We start from the raw sequence: 17,243 nt of genomic DNA, 5'->3' as shown, positions 1-17,243 counted from the left end.
AAATGCTCGGCGAGTACTGCCTCAGGATAGCCCGAGGAATCTCTCGGTGGCTTTGGATCCCAGTTTAGCCCCTTGGTTCGAGACGCGGGAAAATGTCTAGCGTGTCTAGGACACAGGACCAGGCGGGCGCTCCCGGGAACCTGGGTAGCAGCAGTGGCGCATGCGTGCGGTCAGGACGGCATAGGCACTCTATCCTCGCGGCGTCTCGGTGGCCGGTTGATTTCTTCCGCTTGCTGTGCGGCTTGCCGCTCTAGGCCGGCAGTCTCGCTGGCCTCCTCCGCTCTAGTTCCGCGGCTGCTCTGGAAATGGCTGCGGGACCCCGGCGGCCGCGGTAAGTGGCTCTGTGCAACGAAGGAGGGTGGGAGCCGTGTGAACCCGGACGGCACTTGGAATCGGGACTAGTCGGAGCGGCCTCTTGCCCGCAGCCCAATTCCTGCGAGCGGCATTACCGCGCCGAGAAAATGGCGTCGCGGCCCGCGGGGCCCTTTCCGGCCCCTGACAGAGGAGTCGCAGAGGAGCGCGCGAGGCCGGCCGGGCGGTCTGCGTCTGGTTGAATTGTGTGGTCCAGACCGGTCCGGGCCTCGGAGGCTGTGGAGCCCATGAGTGCGAGTCGGAGTTGCGGGCCCGCCCGCCCGCGGCCGCAGGTCCTCGGCACTATGGTCGAGCACTGTGTGAGACGGGGACGGAACTGGGCCTGGACGCGCGTCCGCGGGTGTGCGGGCCGGTGAGGGGTGCTTTGAGGAAGATTTAGTCCCGGTCTCGTGTGTGACTTAGCGCCTGGGCGTTGCCCCCCCCCCCCCGCATTACCTCGTACCGATATTGGTGGCCAGGTGCGTGTTAATGTAGATGGATCTTAAGTGACTGAGTAAAAGACCCTGGTTTTGATTGGGAGTGTATGTTTAATTTTCCACAAAAAGGTTTCTTATTATATCAGCTGGAGATTCTGTCAGGCAAACTCAGTTGTGTACAGAAGAGAAACAGCACACAAAAAAGGTTGTGCAACTGATTGCCCCTGCCAGCACCCATGACCAGCACTTTCCTCCTGGCATTCAGGGCGTGAGTAGCATCACAATGGCTTGCTGAGACTTTGTGCTAGGGGGCTGAGGGAGGCCCAGGTCGGTCTTGAAGGTGAGGTGGCATGTCTTCCTGTGAGGCAGTTCATTCGCCGGAGTTTTCTATTGCCATTAAAGCTCTCTGGGCCTCTGGAAGGTACTGCCTTAATAGGCTAGAGTCTTAATTCCTCAGTCAGTGGTGAGCAGCTCAAGGAATGACTTCTCAGTGTGTAGGTGCTGTGCCAGGCTTTACACATCTGTCAGCAGGACTTGTCTTACCGTGTTATACACCTGTACGACAATGTCAGATGTCCATATGTAAACCAGCCTGTTTCACCTTGCTCTTAGATCCCTGCACAGTGTCCCATGTCTTAGGATCAGTTTCTCATGCTCAAGTCTCAATTAATAAATTGTCCCGAAACAGAGTCTCTTTTGAATCTTAATTAGATGACTGGGTCCTATGTAGACAAAAGCCCATTAGTTTCTATGATTGTATCAAATGATGTGTGTTGGTTCAGTTACGAAGGTTATATGATTAACAGACAGTGATACAGTGCTCTTAGGAAAGAGGTCAAAGCCCAAAGTCTAAGTTGTCCTTTTTTGATCTGAGTGTGCAAGCTCACCTGTGAGACAGACCTTATTGACCAGACTTTAGTTTATTTTCTGAGCAGTCATTTCGAGAAGTTGATAGGGGAGGTGAGTAGGCAGTTGAGGCTGGAGAGGTGGGTCAACTATTAGGAGCTCCTGTTTCTCTTCTAGGGGGCCAGAGCTGGGTTCCCAAGCATCTGTGTCATCTGGAGGACTCACAACTACCTGTAACCCCAGTTCCAGGAAATCCTATGCCCTCTTAGAAGAATGATTCTGCGCTTGTTTCTATACAATCTATCCCTAGGAGTTGATAATTCTGCACTGTTTGTAGGGCGTATACTTCTTTCTGTGGGTCAGAGTGCTAGGGGTATGTTTTTCATGTGCTAATAAAACTGAAGTGGTATGTAATACAATATACCATGAAGGGTACGCCAGTTTCTTCCAAAATGAAGGTGGCTTTATTGTGCATGGGTTAGGAGGTGTAATACTTCAGAGTGGGCTAGAGAGATGGCTCAGGTGTTAGGAGCATGTGTGCTTTACAGAGTTCATTTCCCAGTACCCATGCCAGGCAGCTCGCAGCAGCATATAACGCCAGCTTCAGGGATCTGACACATCTGGCCTCCATGGGCACCTGCACTTGTGCCCATACAAATGCACATATACAAAATTTAAAACAAAAATAAGTAATTTTCAGAATAATTTGTTTTATGCATGGGTGTTTTGTCTGAATGTGTGTCTCTGTGCCACCTGTCCCTGGTGCCCTCAGATGTCAAGAAAAGGGTAACTAATGCCCTGGAACTGGAGTTACAGGTGGTTATAAGTTGTTATGTGGGTGCTGGTTATCAAACACTGGTTCTCTGGAACAGCATTCAGCAATCATTCATCTCTCCGGCCTCATAAAAATTTTAAGGATAATATTTATATAGAAAAATCGTAAAACAGTACAGAAAAAGTGGAAACACTGCGAGTAGCTTATGTTAAAGCTGTTTGTGTGTTCAGAAGTGCGGCTGTTTGCTGGTGCTCTTCCCCAGTGCTGTGGAGACCCGCTCAGTGGCACTTTCCATGTCTTGAAATTTCAAATTAGTTACCTCTTGTGACCACAGGGCTGTGTGTACTCTTACATTAGTTTACTGAGTTAAATGGAGGCAGACTCCCAGCATGAGCATAGGCATGATAATACTGCTTTGGTGCTCTTGGCTAAATACCTCCCTACATCCTTCAGGAAACGTGGACACTTGTCATTTGGTAGGTGACGTTGACCATCTCTTGCACATTTGCCAAGTGGGGTGCTGACCTGGTAGGACTTCAGAAAGGATTTTAGGAAACTTGAGATCTGTGTTGACCCCACTTCAGGAAGGAGGTGGTAACAGCCCAGTGCAAAGTCCACAATTTGCAGCCAAGTTCCTTTTCACACTTGGTTATTCCTGAGCCTCTACCCCACCCACACTTAGCTAACCCTAACCCCCAAATGTCTTACAAGGGAATCATTCTCTAACTGTTGAGGATAAAAAGTACTGGCTATTGGGATAGGAGCAGGAATTGGGAGCCTATATCTAGAGAGCTATCCCCTGAGAAGCCTGATAGCCAGGGACTGTCAGGATTTGTTAGATTGTAACTTAAGAAAGTCATGTATCTTTGAATTGGTAGAGCCTTCTTTTTATCTGTTTTTACTTGTGCTAATGTTGAGTGAGTACTGGCTGTTGCTCTTAACTGGCTTGAATGGAGTTCAGCTGTGCATGGATCTGCACAAGACAATACAGGAAACTCTGCTTTATCAGTGCCAGACTTCAATATCCTTCCCCCCCCCCCCATAAAACCAAAGGGAAGAAAACCCCATGCATTGTTTCCCCCTAGTCTCAGGAGGAAAGGAAGATTCCAGCAGGAGTTTCCCAAGCCTTACCGCCTCCTCAGCATAATAACAGAACCTCAGCGAGGAGGGAAAGAGGTGGAATCAGATTGGATGTAGTTACTGTCCTTGTGAATCCTGGCTAGATAGAAAGGGTGCTTTCTATGGGTAGCAGCCAGTGTGGGGGCTCTGTGCTCAGCCCAGACTCCAGGGTCTTTACACTAAAGAACTTTTGATTTAGGCTTTGTTGATCCTGATTGTTTGATTTTACAACTGATACATTTAAACATTTTAGTCATTTTAAAATCCTTAAACTCACCTGCCTTTATGCTAATAAATATATCGTGGAACTGATTTCTGAGTCTAAGACCACTTCATGAGAAAAGTAAAGATTATGCTTTTTGTAAATTGTTTATCTCACAGCGACTGGTTTCTTCCATCTGTTTCTACTTCAAGTGGCACATCACTGAGCTTCTGAAAAAGTGTGAATTAGTTCTCAGTGACAATAAAGAGGGCATATGATACCTTACTGCTGTGCAGATAGCTTGGATCTGGGGGTCCAACTAGCCATTGTGACCATTACTGTTCATAACAATTAAAAGTGTTCATTTTGGTTTTTTGTTTTGTTTCAGTTTTCCAAGAGTCTGCTATGTGGCTCTGGCTGTTCTGTTAATCCCTGTGTAGACCAGGCTAGCCTGCCTATGCCTCCTTATTGCCAGATGAGGCGGCACAGCATTCTGGAGGCAAAGGCAGGCGGATCTCTGTGACTTCGAGGACAGCCTGGATTATAGAGCAAGTTCTAGGACAGCCAGGGCTACACAGAGAAGCTCTCTCAAAAAGGGTGCTCTTGTTATTGAAATGAGTTCAAAGAATAGTTGACTCTAAACACCTAGAAAAACAGATCACCTTTATACTGTTAGACAATTTGAACTATTTTTATTGTCTCAACTAGGTTCTTCTCTTTGGGGGAAGGTGTGAAACAAATGATTTTCTTGTGCTTTCGTTCAGTTCATGCTTCTCCAAAGAGATGTGAGTTAGGAACTGCCATTGCTACGACACTTAGGACAGCACCACATTCAGCTGAAGGTGTCAGCATGGGAAAGGAAACCTGGGTTGTGTCTGACCAGCCCTTTGCATTTACCACAGAATGTAATATGCTTTCATTGTAGGCAGTGGGACATAAGATGGTAAAACTAACCTTCATCTGGGGCTTTGGAAGGGAGTATTACCAGCTCCAGGTTGTAGGATTGTCCTGGAAACACTAAAAGAGGGCCTCCAAGCGGGTAGTCAGCCTCGGAGTGCAGTGTGGATGCTGCTAGGTTTCCTGATGAGCCCAAGAAACGACACGTGGTGGTGACCATAAGAGCAACAGTTACCTATAAAGAGTCCCACTGTCTCTGGGAATGGAAAGAGGTAGGAGGGGAGCCCACCCTCTATGTAGTTGTTTTAAGAAACATGGCGTCCTGCTCCAACCAAGGCAGAACTGCCACAGTTTCTTGTTCCTAGCCACCACTAGAAGAGTTGAAATTTCCTCCCTGAATTTCTACCAAACTTAAAAGTGTGTGTGTGTGTGTAATTTTTTTAAAACTAGATATTGGAAGGGGTGAATGTAGAATACACTGGAGGATTAGTTTCAACAATTCTCAAAGTTGCTTTTCTCTTGACAAGTGTTGCTGTTTGTCTCCGCGTTTTTATAAAGCAGTAATAGCTGTGAAGGATTTTTTTTTTTGTTTGTTTGTTGTTTTGAGACGTGGTTTCTGTGTGTAGCCTTGACTGTCCTGATGAACTCTAGACCAGGTTGGCTTCGAACTCAGAGATCCATCTGCCTCTGCCTCCCAAGTGCTGGGATTAAAGGTATGTGCCACCAATTCCCAGCTTTTTCTAATGATTTCCTCATAGTTTTCTTTCACCTAACCAGAATAATTTAATAACATGTAATTTGGTAAATATCATTTGTATTGTTGAGTAATAGATACTGAGAGAAATAAAACCTGGGCTTCTTCATGGGCCCCAGCATCAACATGTGTGCTAGAAAATTTTTTGCAGCTTGCAACCTTGGAGCTCAATAACAAGAACCAGACCCTGCAGCCTGCTGGGTAAGAATCTATGGACAGCAAGCTGCTCCCACTGAGGCCAAGAGGAGAGGAAGTTTTCCCTTTTCTGAACAAGCTGAATTTTCTAGGCACATTCTAATTATTAATTTGCTTTATGGGATTAAAACTGAGTTTAAAAAGAGCCTTTTCTTGGATAATCTTTATTTTTTTTTTCATAAACTGGGTTAGCACCTTCTAAAGCCCCATTTACTTAACAAGAGATTGCCCAGATAAAAAATCATTAAAAATAGAAAATATCAGTAATGATAAACTGTCCTGACCTGTTAGCATTAACAAATTCTTAGAGCCAAACCATCTAATTCCTAACAAGTTAGAATTGCTTCACAACTCGACTCTTGCTGGTGTTCTGCAGAGTGCTCAGCCCCAGCACCCCCCAGCATTGCCCGAGTCTTCTCAGCAATCCTAACAGTACTCAGGAGGTAGAGTCAGGGTCATCCTTAGCTGCATAGGGAGTTGGAGATCAGTCTAGACTACATGAGAGCCTGTCTAAAATAAAATAGTTTTGAATATCATTTCAAGAAAAACTGAAGTTTGCAAACATTTTGTGTTTCAGTCGGGCAGAACGTGCATGTACACTTGGGTATTGTCATGACTGTTTTTCTAGAATTGCAGTGGCATGTGTGTAGGAGCTTCATGTGACCGTCTGTCACACTTTAAAGTGCTTCCTGCTGAGAGCTAAGAATTAGGTTTTGTGTCTGTGACTGTAGATAGCTTTAAGTGCACAGCTGTTCGAATAGTGATAATCGAATCTTCTAAAATTTTTAAAAGTGATATTTAACATTTTGGGAGAGTAGGTCTTGCTTAATTTCTCCTTTGCAGTGGTAATGATGTTTTGCTGAGTCAGGAAATGGGAAGGGATTTTAGAGGTTGTTGTGGGGCACATAGGATGAAAGGTGATGCATTGTAGATGCTGCTTCTCACTGCCTTGCACTGTCCAGCATGATCTTAATTAGTAGAAATGGCACAGAGCTAAAGTTCTTTTTCTGCTCCGTGGGCTTCTGTGGGATGCCTGAAACCTGCCTTGGACTTGCGTTTGCGTGGTCAAAACTTTCTGAAATAATAGAGACACATGCTGAGTTTTCCTGACAGCTGATTTGTGCACTCATGCATAAAGGGCCCTGTGCTCCCCCTGTGGACTGGGTTTGTAAAATACACATTTCCCTTTAGAATATCTTTGAAGCCAAGGAAGATGGCTCGCTCAGTGGGTAAGAGTGTTTGCTGCCAAGCCTAATTAGCCCGAGTTTGATCTTGAGACCTGTATGGAGAAAGGAGATAAGGACTCTGCCAGGTGTCCTCTGACATGTGTATGTGCATACAGAGAAAATAAGTGTAATTTAAAACATTTTAATATCCTCAAACAAAATGTACATCTACATGCCGCTTATATTAGGCCTAGTCCTCAGGTGCACACTATATCACTTTCCTGTGAGGAGCTGATACTTGTAATTCCTGTAGAATGTCTCCTTGGATGATAAGGCACTGCAGCTGTCAGTTCTCCAATACAAATGATGTAAGTCTCAAGAAAAGCAACTGAGGATTTCTTGCAAAACATAAAATTTGCACTTCCAAGAGAAAATTAGAATTTTGGAAACTGGTATCTGTCAGCGTGAGCTTGACAGATTTCCAGTAATTAACAGGTACCTGTCTTCAACTCTGCCTGTCTTCTGTGCTCCAGTGTTTTCTAATGGGTCAGAAGATGCAATTTGGGTAAAAGACTCACATAATGCCAGACAAGACAGTGGATTAATGCAAGAAAGAGACCTTGATTGGGTTACAGTCCACAGCGCTGCTGACTTTTGAAACTGCTGCTGTTGATTTGATGCAGTTTCAAAGAATATCCACAACTATGTGAAATGAATGACATGCCTCTGTAAGGCATGGGCTTTCTTCATAGAGTTCACACAAAACCATACATGATAGATGCATGTTTGGAAATCCTGTTAGCTTTTGTTAAACCAGAGAATTACCATTCTTAATACTTGTATGGTTTTGGAAATAACTAAGAGTGATATTAAGTATTGTGTTCCACATTAAAAAAAATATTGGAGTCTTCAGTGTATACTTCGCTGAGACCAAAAGCTTTGAAACCTACCACCTAAGAATGCTGGTCAGCCATATAACCTGTTTCTCACTCTTCAGCATGTACTTGGCATTGAATCTCTGGAGACTCTCTGTCCTTTACAGCACTGCTGAGAGATGGTAGCTCTTTTTAGGACACTAGTATAGCCCGTGTCTTGAATTTGCTACAGTCCTCCTGTCTGCTCCCTGAGTACTGAGATTACAAGTGGATGCCATCACACCTTACTGGCTTAGTTGTGTGTGTGTGTGTTGTATGTATATGGTGTGTACATGTGAGTGTGCATGTCTGTGTACTTGGCATTCTGTCTCTTAATCTGTTGCTTTCTACATTACTTGTTCAGACAGGGTCTCACTGAACTGGAAGCTTGGCATTTTAGCTGGACTGATGGTGGCCTTCAAGTGTTCAGGATCTGCCTTTCTGAGCACTTTTCTAATGTAGTTATCAGTGTAGTGCATGGAGCTATATAAGCTTCATATGTGGGTGCTGGGGATTTGAACTTGAGTCCCATTGAGTCATCTCCCCAGCCCCCTACATAATATTTTAATACTGTAATTTCACTGTATAATCTGTACTTCTGGCTAATAGGAAACAGTGGGTTTTAACTGAGGAGGGGGGTGCCCTTTATAGGATCTGGTTTAGTGTTGCACACCTTTAGTTCTAGCATTCAGGAGGAGACTAAAGTCAGTAGGACTTCCACAGGCTCCAGGGCATTTTGGCCTAAAATCAGACCCTGTTCAGAGACTGACAGATCATGCACACACTTAGAAATGTGCAAAGTTAATTGTAACTTTAGCACACTCAGAAAATGGCCACTTTTTCTTCTTTGGGGAGGAATTGTTAATGTGATTACAATTTCATGACTACTTTTTATATGGACTGTGCTATATATGTGTGGAATTATATACTAATTTGGGATAGAAATGTAATATAATTTTTTACTTATTCTTTATTGAAGCTGGACTTCAAGAGTTCACTACTGTGCTACAGCCCAGCTCTTACCTAGTTTTATAAAATGGTCTTATATAACTGAGGTTGGCCGCGAACTAGCCATTCTTCTGTTCTCCCTATCGCCTCAGTACTGAGATTTACATGCCTGTTGTCATGTAATAACTTTTTTACTTATAGCTTATGAATGTTTCATTTTGTTTGTACTTTTATCTTGATACATTTATGTGCATTTATTCACAAACTGAATTTTCAATAGTTTTCTGCATTGTCAGAGTTATGAAAAATCTTGGAAATATAGATTTCCACAATTTATTACAAATGACCTCTATCTCTTAGCAGAAATCACTGCATGTTTACTTCTTAGTATTCAGGATTATTCTAAATCCTTAGAAACACGTTTCTTTTTTCATCTTAACCTGTACTTTTTACCCATATTGTGGATCCAGTCCGTGCTTTGCGGGCACCCTACCAGTGAGCTACAGTCTCCTTGATTAATTAACTCGTGTTTTTTCTGCAAGTATGTCAGTGCACCACACATGTGCCTGTTGCCTGTGTAGGTCAGATAAGTGTGTTGGATTTTCTGGGGATACTCTGGAACTGGAATTATGGATGCTGGGGACCAAACCCGGGTCCTCTGCAAAAGCAACAAATGATCTTAGCAGCCATCCCTCTAATCCCTATAAGTGTTTTTGTTTGTTGGTTGGTTTGTTTTTTATGCTTTTCATTCCTAAGAAATAGTTTCAGCTTCTTGTTGTCTGTTTAATTTTGGGGGTGCTATAAATCCAACCCAGGTCCTGTGACCTGGTCCAGCCAGTAGTTTCTGAACTCTTGAAGTTGACTTTTTGTGGCTAGCTCTCCATGTGACAGAAACTGTAATGACACTCCCTGTAGCTACATGGATTGAACATGAGGTCTAAAAGGTTATTGTCACTTTAAGGGTACATGGAATGTTTGCCCTTTGTCTTTAGTTACTAGGGAGACCACAGTTAGCTGGAAAGCAGTTGGAGCCAGGCAGAGAGAGGAGGTAAGAGGTGGGTTCTGCTCAGAATTGCTGGCTTTGGCCCTTATGGTTTAAAAGACCTGTCTAGAAACAAAGACATCTGGAGAGGGTGTTTAGATTATGATTGTATGAAAGAGGAAAGGAGGGGGCTGGTTTTTGTTAGGGGCTGAGGATGGAAGGTATTTTGCTTTTCTGAGATAGAGCCTGAGAACAGTGTCATTAGGACCTTACCAGGAAGACTGGGCAAAATCAAAATGATTATTTGTTTACTTACTTATTTTGGAATATACAGTCTCCTTGTATATTCCAGACTTCAGCCTCTGTGTGCTGGGATTATAGATAGGTACCACCTTGCCTGGCTCCCAAATATACATAGATGCCCACATCACATTGATTTTTTTTTTTAGCAAATATGAATTTAGTTCTCTAAATTGCTTAGATTTTAAATTAACTTCTACATTACTAAATTTTAAAGAAAAACATGTAATTTTTTTTTATTCAGGCCCATAACTTTTTTTTTTTTTTCTCTCTCGATGTTTCTTCTCTGTGCTGGGTCTGCTTCATGATAGGTTCTTAATTGAATTCCAAAGCGGTTGATACCCTGAGCCTTCTTCTCACCTTGCCTTTGACTCTTGCCTGCATGGCCCCGTCTTTCAGCCTATACCAGTATCACTACTTCTCTGTTCTTCAGATATCTTTGTAGGTCACTCAGAATAGGTTAGGTAGAATTTGCTTTTTTTCTTGGTTGTTGGTGCGTGGTTTAGTCACTGTTGCTTAAGATCTGTAATATGTTTTCCCTCCTATAGGAGCTTGCCCGGGAAGCAGTCCACATTGTCCCTTTGGTTGTTGGAAGCTCCAGAATCTTCTCACTGATGGACTGAGGCTGACAGAGGTGTGGTGAGGCCTGGCTGTCTGCTGGACCTGGTTCCCAGGTTCGTTGTTATATGTAGGATTTTCAGCCAAAGATTTCCAAGCTTTCAGTTTGGGGACGGGTAAGTGGCATTATTTGTATAAATAAAAGAGTATAATGTAGCATTTGTATGTATTTTTAATAATCTAAACTACCAGATTTTAGACCCTTCACAGCTGTGTTCAATGAATGGCCATTTTTAAGAATTTTACTGTTTCTTTTTCATTTTGACTATGTTATCAGGTTGTAAGCCTTAATTGTGTAGTTTCTGTTAAATGGAAAAAAAAAAAAACAGTTTTGTAGAGAAAAAGTGGCCTTGCCTCTTGGGTTCTGAGCAGGAAGACGACTTAGGAAGGCAGGCTGGCCTCTAAACTGCACTCTGAGTAGAGATGCATTGTTGCTTGAAATTAGGATGCAGCTGTCTTGCTTCAGCTTGTCTGGAGTGTCCCTCAGTGGTAAAATAGAAGAGCTTACTGTAAAAAATGTTTTGTTGCCTAAATGGAAAGACCATACTTCTCTCCCCGAGATTTTCTAACTAGAATGAACAAGCCATTGTATTAGATAGTTTGATATTTACTTGGCTGTGTATATTTAGGGTTTTTTTTTCTACATTTAAAAATGTTTTACTTTTATGTGTATAGACATTTTATTTTGTCTGTGTGCGTGACTGCACCATGTGTATGCAGTACCCACAGAGCCAGAGGGGCTGAGAGTAGAATAAGTTATTAGCTCTCTGTGGGTACTGGGACTCGAGTTTAGCTCCAACTGCTGAGCATCTCTCTGGCCCTAGCTATGTGTATTTAAAAGGAATACATTAGGTGGGCCTGGTGATGATGTCTTTAATTCCAGCAATGGGGAGGCAGAGGTGGGTGGATCTCTGAGTTCTAGGCCAGTCATTACGTGGTGAGACCCAGTCTCCAAAAGGATAAAGAAGGGAGCACACCTCTGCCTTAGGAGGCCAGCCCCACCTCTGAGTGACATCAGTTTAATGCCATTGTTTCTGCTCTTGGTGTCCAGGTGAGGGGTTGGCACCTGACTTAGTTGACTTCTGGCTTTTACCATTTTTGGGAAGAAGACACCTAAGGTGGCTAAAGAATTGATTCTTCCTTCATTCAGCAGCTTCACGTGACCTGAAGGCCAAGGTTACAGGGTGATGGAAGATTAGTGCTAGGCAGCCTGTGACAGTTATCTACTAAACTGCTAGGAAGGGAAACATTATTTAGGATACTGATAACTTTAAATTTTCTGTGTTTGCATTTTTAGGGTTTTCGTTTAATACCAATCCTTTCCCTAAGATGGAGCATGTGATAAAATCATTCATCACTAGCATTTAAATGCTATTGAAGTTTGGACAGCTAGAAAAAGAATTCTCAAGGTATATACCTTTTCCAATTTTATCAATTTTAAACAAGAATAAATAAAAATTTCATCTGTTAGAAAGAAAGTGAAAGACCTGAGTGTGTGGTGGTACATGCTATAATCCCAGCGCTTGGGATGCTAAGGCATGAGGGCTGCCACAAGTTTAAAGACCGTAGGGAGGGATGCACACATGGCAATGCTTGGGCAGTCAGTAATATACCTTAAAGCTTGTTGCTTGTACCAGTAGGTCAAGGATCTGGGCAGTAGTTGTTCTTAACTTGGTGTCCACAAGAGTTACTCCATGCTCAGTTGGCTACAGTGTTCAAGACACTGTCCCTCCCAGTCTAGGCCCTGCATGAGAATAAAAAAGTCAGGGCCAAAGCCCCAGTCAGACTGGGCCCAGAAGTGACACACAGCATGAGCAGCCTGACTCTACACAGAAGGCTTGAGAATAGTCTGGCTCTGTTGGCCTCACTGGTTGAATGTGTTTTCATGCTGCTTGGACTGCCCTCCCTTGTTAGTTTCCTACCGTGTTTGTTTATGTTCACTCTTCGACATTTGCTGCATAACTTAGAATCTCTTTATAAGTTACTTCACGTCGTCTCACACACCATGGGAAACAGTGATCAGAGCAGTTCTGCTCCTCTAGAAAATGCCTTAGCTTGCCATCCAGGACTACATGGTGTGGTGGCTTGGTAGTCTGCTGGTCACGGTGTAATTGCCTTTTATCATTAGGTATGGATGATAAAGGGCACCTGAGCAATGAGGAAGCACCCAAGGCTATCAAACCCACCAGTAAAGAGTTCAGAAAAACCTGGGGGTTTCGAAGAACCACGATTGCCAAACGTGAGGGTGCAGGAGACACCGAGGTGGACCCCAGTGAGCAGCCACCACAACAGCATAGCCTCTCTCTGCGCCGCAGTGGACGGCAGCCAAAGCGCACCGAGAGAGTAGAAGAGTTCCTAACCACAGTTCGCCGCCGAGGGAGAAAGAATGTGCCAGTCTCCCTGGAGGATTCCAGTGAACCCACATCTTCCACAGTCACTGATGTGGAAACAGCCTCAGAGGGGAGTGTGGAGAGTAGTTCTGAGATCAGAAGTGGCCCTGCACCGGGCTCCTCAGGAAAAGAACATCCTGCCTCTTCTGAAAAGGCAAAAGGAGGTGATGAGGAAGAAGACACCTCTGACAGTGACAGTGATGGCCTAACTTTGAAGGAACTTCAGAACCGCCTTCGAAGGAAGCGAGAACAAGAACCCGTGGAGAGGTCCCTGAGAGGCGCTCAGAATCGCCTAAGGAAGAAACGCCGAGAGGAGGACCCTGCTGAAACTGGGAGTGCCCTAGCGGGCAGTGCTGATGAGAATGCACCTCTCTGTAAGCAGGAGCCTGAGGCTAGTCAGGGACCAGTGTCCCAGTCAGAGAAAGATGACAGAGAAAATCAGTCAGAGGGGAAAGCAACTCAGGGAAGTAAAGAGGAAGGCCCCAGGGATGCGGGCAAACCAAAGCCTGAGTGTGAGGTTTACGACCCCAATGCCCTGTACTGCATCTGCCGCCAGCCTCACAACAACAGGTAGGTGGAGGGAGGGAGGCCTGTGCCCATTTTCAGAAAGAGCCAAGGGATGGAGACAGCGAGAGGACTCCCATTGCTTTGATGCCAAAGAGCTTAAAGCTGGGCTTGCCAGGCAGTGGTTTATTGAAAAAGGATGAATGAGTCCTGTGAAAAAAGAGACAAAAGGAGTGGATCCATGTGGACTACCTAGAGCAGCCACCCTTTCCACTGTGGCAGACACAAAATGTCCAGCATGAGACAAGCCATGTGCAGCCAGTGGACACTAGATAGGTGAGAGCCAGCTGTTGTTCCAAAGATCCTATGGGAGAGTGTTACTCAGGACATGACTGCATCCAGTGTGGTCCTTTGCTTGAGTTGGCTGCCAGGTGGTGATGGGCATCCTTGTGGGATTCTTAGGGGATGAAGTTGTTGCTCCTGCTGCGTAGAGATGCTCTGAAGCCTCTAGTTCACTCTTAAAGTGGTCCGGCCAAAAGATGAAGAGCTAAGGAGTAGCGCAATGGGTAGAAGCTCTGGGTTTGATCCCCAGTACCTCATAAAGTGGTGTGGTGGCGTATACCTGTAATCTCAGCTTTCAGTAGAGGCAGGAAGATCAAAAATTCAAGATCATCCTTGGCTACCTAGGAAGTTTGAGACACAAGAAACCTTGTCTCAAAAAATAAATAAGTAAATAGAAAAAAATAGGAATCAGATTTGGAACACTGGTAACAGAAGGAAGGGTACATGGATGTTTTAGTTCTGATCTCACGTTTTTCTTTATTTGCATGTTTTTATAATAGAATATTAAAAAGTTTGACTTGGTAATATGTTAGACAGTGACCACATAATCTTCCAATTTCAGGTTTATGATCTGCTGTGATCGATGTGAGGAGTGGTTTCATGGTGACTGTGTGGGTATTTCTGAGGCCCGAGGGCGACTGCTGGAGAGGAATGGGGAAGACTACATCTGCCCAAACTGCACCATTCTGCAGGTGCAGGATGAGACAAGTGCCGGTGCCACTGATGAGCAGGACACTGGGTGCAGGCCTCTAGGTGCTGACGGCACAGACTGTACAAGTATAGGGGTAGTAGAACAGAAGTCTGGTGAAGACCAGGGGATAAAGGGTAGAATTGAAAAGGCGGCAAACCCCAGCGGCAAGAAAAAACTCAAGATATTCCAGCCTGTAAGTATCTATCTGTCTGTTATGACAAGCACAAATGTCAGACTCACTGCTGGTGAAAACACCAAGACTAGGAAGGTGTTCCTGTGCAGTGGTTAGGTTTTTGAGGGGGCATCTTGCTACTGCTTCCGTCTTAGCTCAGCTCACGTGTGTCTGTGTCACTCTGGTTGGCCTCCAGTTTGTGACCCCTCTGCCTTAGCCTACTTAGTACTAGGAGTACAGATCTGTACCACCAACACCACACTCGAATGGTCCTTAGAGGGAAAAATTCTCCGTGCTGCTGTTGACTGGGGGGGGGGGGGGGGGGGGCTAGCCTTTTCACATGTTGTGTTTCATGTTTTGAGTGCTGGCATAACCTGGTCTATACAGTCAGTTCCAGGCCAGGCAAGAAAGAAGACTACCTTAGGAGACCTTTTTCTTTCTCCTGGGGGCCTGGAGAGGTAACTCAGTGACTAAAAACATTAATTGTTCTTCCAGAGGATCTGGGTTCAGTTCATAGCACCCACATGATGTCTCACTGCCATCTCAAGTAACTCAGGCATCAGGGAATTGAATGCCCACTCTGACTTCGGTGGCAAAACACTCATGCTCATAAAGGAGTTTCTACCTGGGCCTCTGAGGTGGCTCATTGAGTAAAGGCGCCTGTCACAAAACTAATGACCTTAGTTTGATCTTCAGATCCCATGTGATAAAAAGAGGGAGCTGACTCCCATCTGTACACGTGTGTGCACCTCTACACACACAAAACGCACAAAATAAGCATTTAAGGACATAATTTGTGCCTCATTAAGTAGACATTTTGACCTTTTTTATGTTTTATTTTAAGGTATTTGTCGGGAGGGGGAAATGTATACAGTGCCCTCAGAGGTCAGAAGTCTAAGTTACAAGTGGTGAGCTGCCTGACATGGTCTTCTGTAAAAGCATTCTAGGCCATATTTCCAGCCCCGTTCTAACTCTAGTTATCATTTGGGACCTGCACATGTTTTCTGTAGGAGGCATGTTGATCTGAAGCTCCCATGTATACAGAGTTTGTCAGGACAGTAGTTAAGGGGGAAATGGGTTTGTGTAGTTCACATAAACAAAGACAGGGTCTTACTATGTAGCCTGTGCTGGCCTAGAATTTGAGAATCTGCTGCCTTCCTTTTCCAAGTATTAGAATTGTATTAAAGATGTCACCATGCATAGCTTACGAAGAAAAAAATATGTTTTATTCATATCAAAAATATTGTTAGAGGGGCTGGAGAAATGGCTCAGAGGTTAAGAGCATTGCCTGCTCTTCCAAAGGTCCTGAGTTCAATTCCCAGCAACCACATGGTGGCTCACAACCATCTGTAATGAGGTCTGGTGCCCTCTTCTGGCCTGCAGGCATACACACAGAATATTGTATACATAATAAATAAATAAATATTAAAAAAATATTGTTAGAGCCAGTCATAGCGGTATAGACTTTGTTGTGCCTTTAGTCCTAGCACTGGGAGGCATAAACAGGTAGTTCTCTTGAGTTCTGGGCCAGCCAGAGTTAGTGAGACATCCTCTCAAGAAAAGAAAAAGAAAAAAAACACTACTAGTGTCTTGATCACAGTAGCCATCAATACCATCAATAGAGCTGTCACAGTGCTCAATACTAGTGTTGGCGCGTATATTGTCTGAAGTCACCTGTTTCATTCTGCAGGTCGTAGAGGCTCCTGGTGCTGCTAAATGCATTGGCCCTGGGTGTTCCAGTGTAGCACAGCCTGACTCAGTGTACTGCAGTAATGATTGCATTCTCAAACACGCTGCAGCTACTATGAAATTTCTAAGTTCAGGTAAAGAACAAAAACAAAAACCCAAGGAGAAGGTCAAGATGAAGCCAGAAAAGTTCAATCTTCCAAAGTGCAGTGTTCAGGTAAGCTGACGAAGTTACCTTCAGGACAATTGAAACAGAAAGTATTTGAAAGAACTCTTCATAGATTTGTTGGTGTTTGCATGAGGAGTGCAGGGAACAAGAGATGTCAACAAAATCTAGATCACATTTTTCTTATCTATCTTCCCATTTGCTGAGGACATGAATATAGTAAAACGAGCATGTGGCTGTTGTTTTTTTGTTTTGTTTTTCAAGCCAGGGTCTCACTGTGTAGACCAGGCTGTCCTCAAACTCACAGAGATCCTCCTGCTTCTGCCTACTGAGTGCTTGGGACTAAAGGCGTGTACCACTGGTGCCTGGCCAGTCCTAGGATTTCTACATATCCAATGGGGAGAGTGTTTCTTTTGTTTTAAAGGCAGTTCTGTAGCCAGGCAGGCCTTGAACTTGGTTTTCTTTCCTTAGCCCCCCACTCAGCTGGGATTACAGTCCTGTGCCATCAAGCCTGACTAGGTTTTTTTGTTTTAGTTTGTTTTTCAAGGCTGTCTGTCACCTTGCATCTTTGAACTCCCAGAAAAGTAGTTGCTCTATACAGTGCGGGGGGGGGGAAGGGGGGGCAATAGTGCAGAGCACTGGAGTCTGGCCACAGGGAATGCCAATGCCATCTCTCCTCTACACGTCCTCATGCCCACGTGCAGACCCTTTTCAATTTGTTTTTAGCTTATTTTGCTGTTTTGCCGAGAGGGGTTCATGCCTCCACTGGGTTACAGACCAGTCTGGGT

General features: G+C 44.4%; 1 protein-coding gene across 7 annotated transcripts in view; it reads left to right on the top strand.

Annotated features, from left to right (window-relative positions):
- Dido1 (death inducer-obliterator 1) overlaps nucleotides 1-17,243 on the top strand; it is a 53,997-nt gene that overhangs the window by 11,099 nt on the left and 25,655 nt on the right. For 2 of the 7 annotated variants that reach the window (XM_050153079.1, XM_050153080.1), the window contains exons 2-6: nucleotides 10,435-10,620; nucleotides 11,802-11,913; nucleotides 12,633-13,464; nucleotides 14,303-14,624; nucleotides 16,294-16,506. In XM_050153079.1, the coding sequence (XP_050009036.1) occupies nucleotides 12,635-13,464; nucleotides 14,303-14,624; nucleotides 16,294-16,506 (1,365 nt within the window). In that variant the 5' untranslated portion in view covers nucleotides 10,435-10,620; nucleotides 11,802-11,913; nucleotides 12,633-12,634. Of the gene's footprint in view, nucleotides 1-57; nucleotides 332-10,434; nucleotides 10,621-11,801; nucleotides 11,914-12,632; nucleotides 13,465-14,302; nucleotides 14,625-16,293; nucleotides 16,507-17,243 lie in introns of those variants that run through there. The other 5 variants (XM_050153082.1, XM_050153078.1, XM_050153083.1 and 2 more) reach the window with 5 other exon arrangements.

Source organism: Alexandromys fortis, unplaced genomic scaffold (assembly GCF_014885135.2).
Source record: "Alexandromys fortis isolate MF-2015 unplaced genomic scaffold, M_Fortis_MF-2015_v1.1 scaffold_81, whole genome shotgun sequence".
Classification (NCBI taxonomy): domain Eukaryota; kingdom Metazoa; phylum Chordata; class Mammalia; order Rodentia; family Cricetidae; genus Alexandromys; species Alexandromys fortis.
This window is presented reverse-complemented; position numbering and strand designations above follow the sequence as displayed.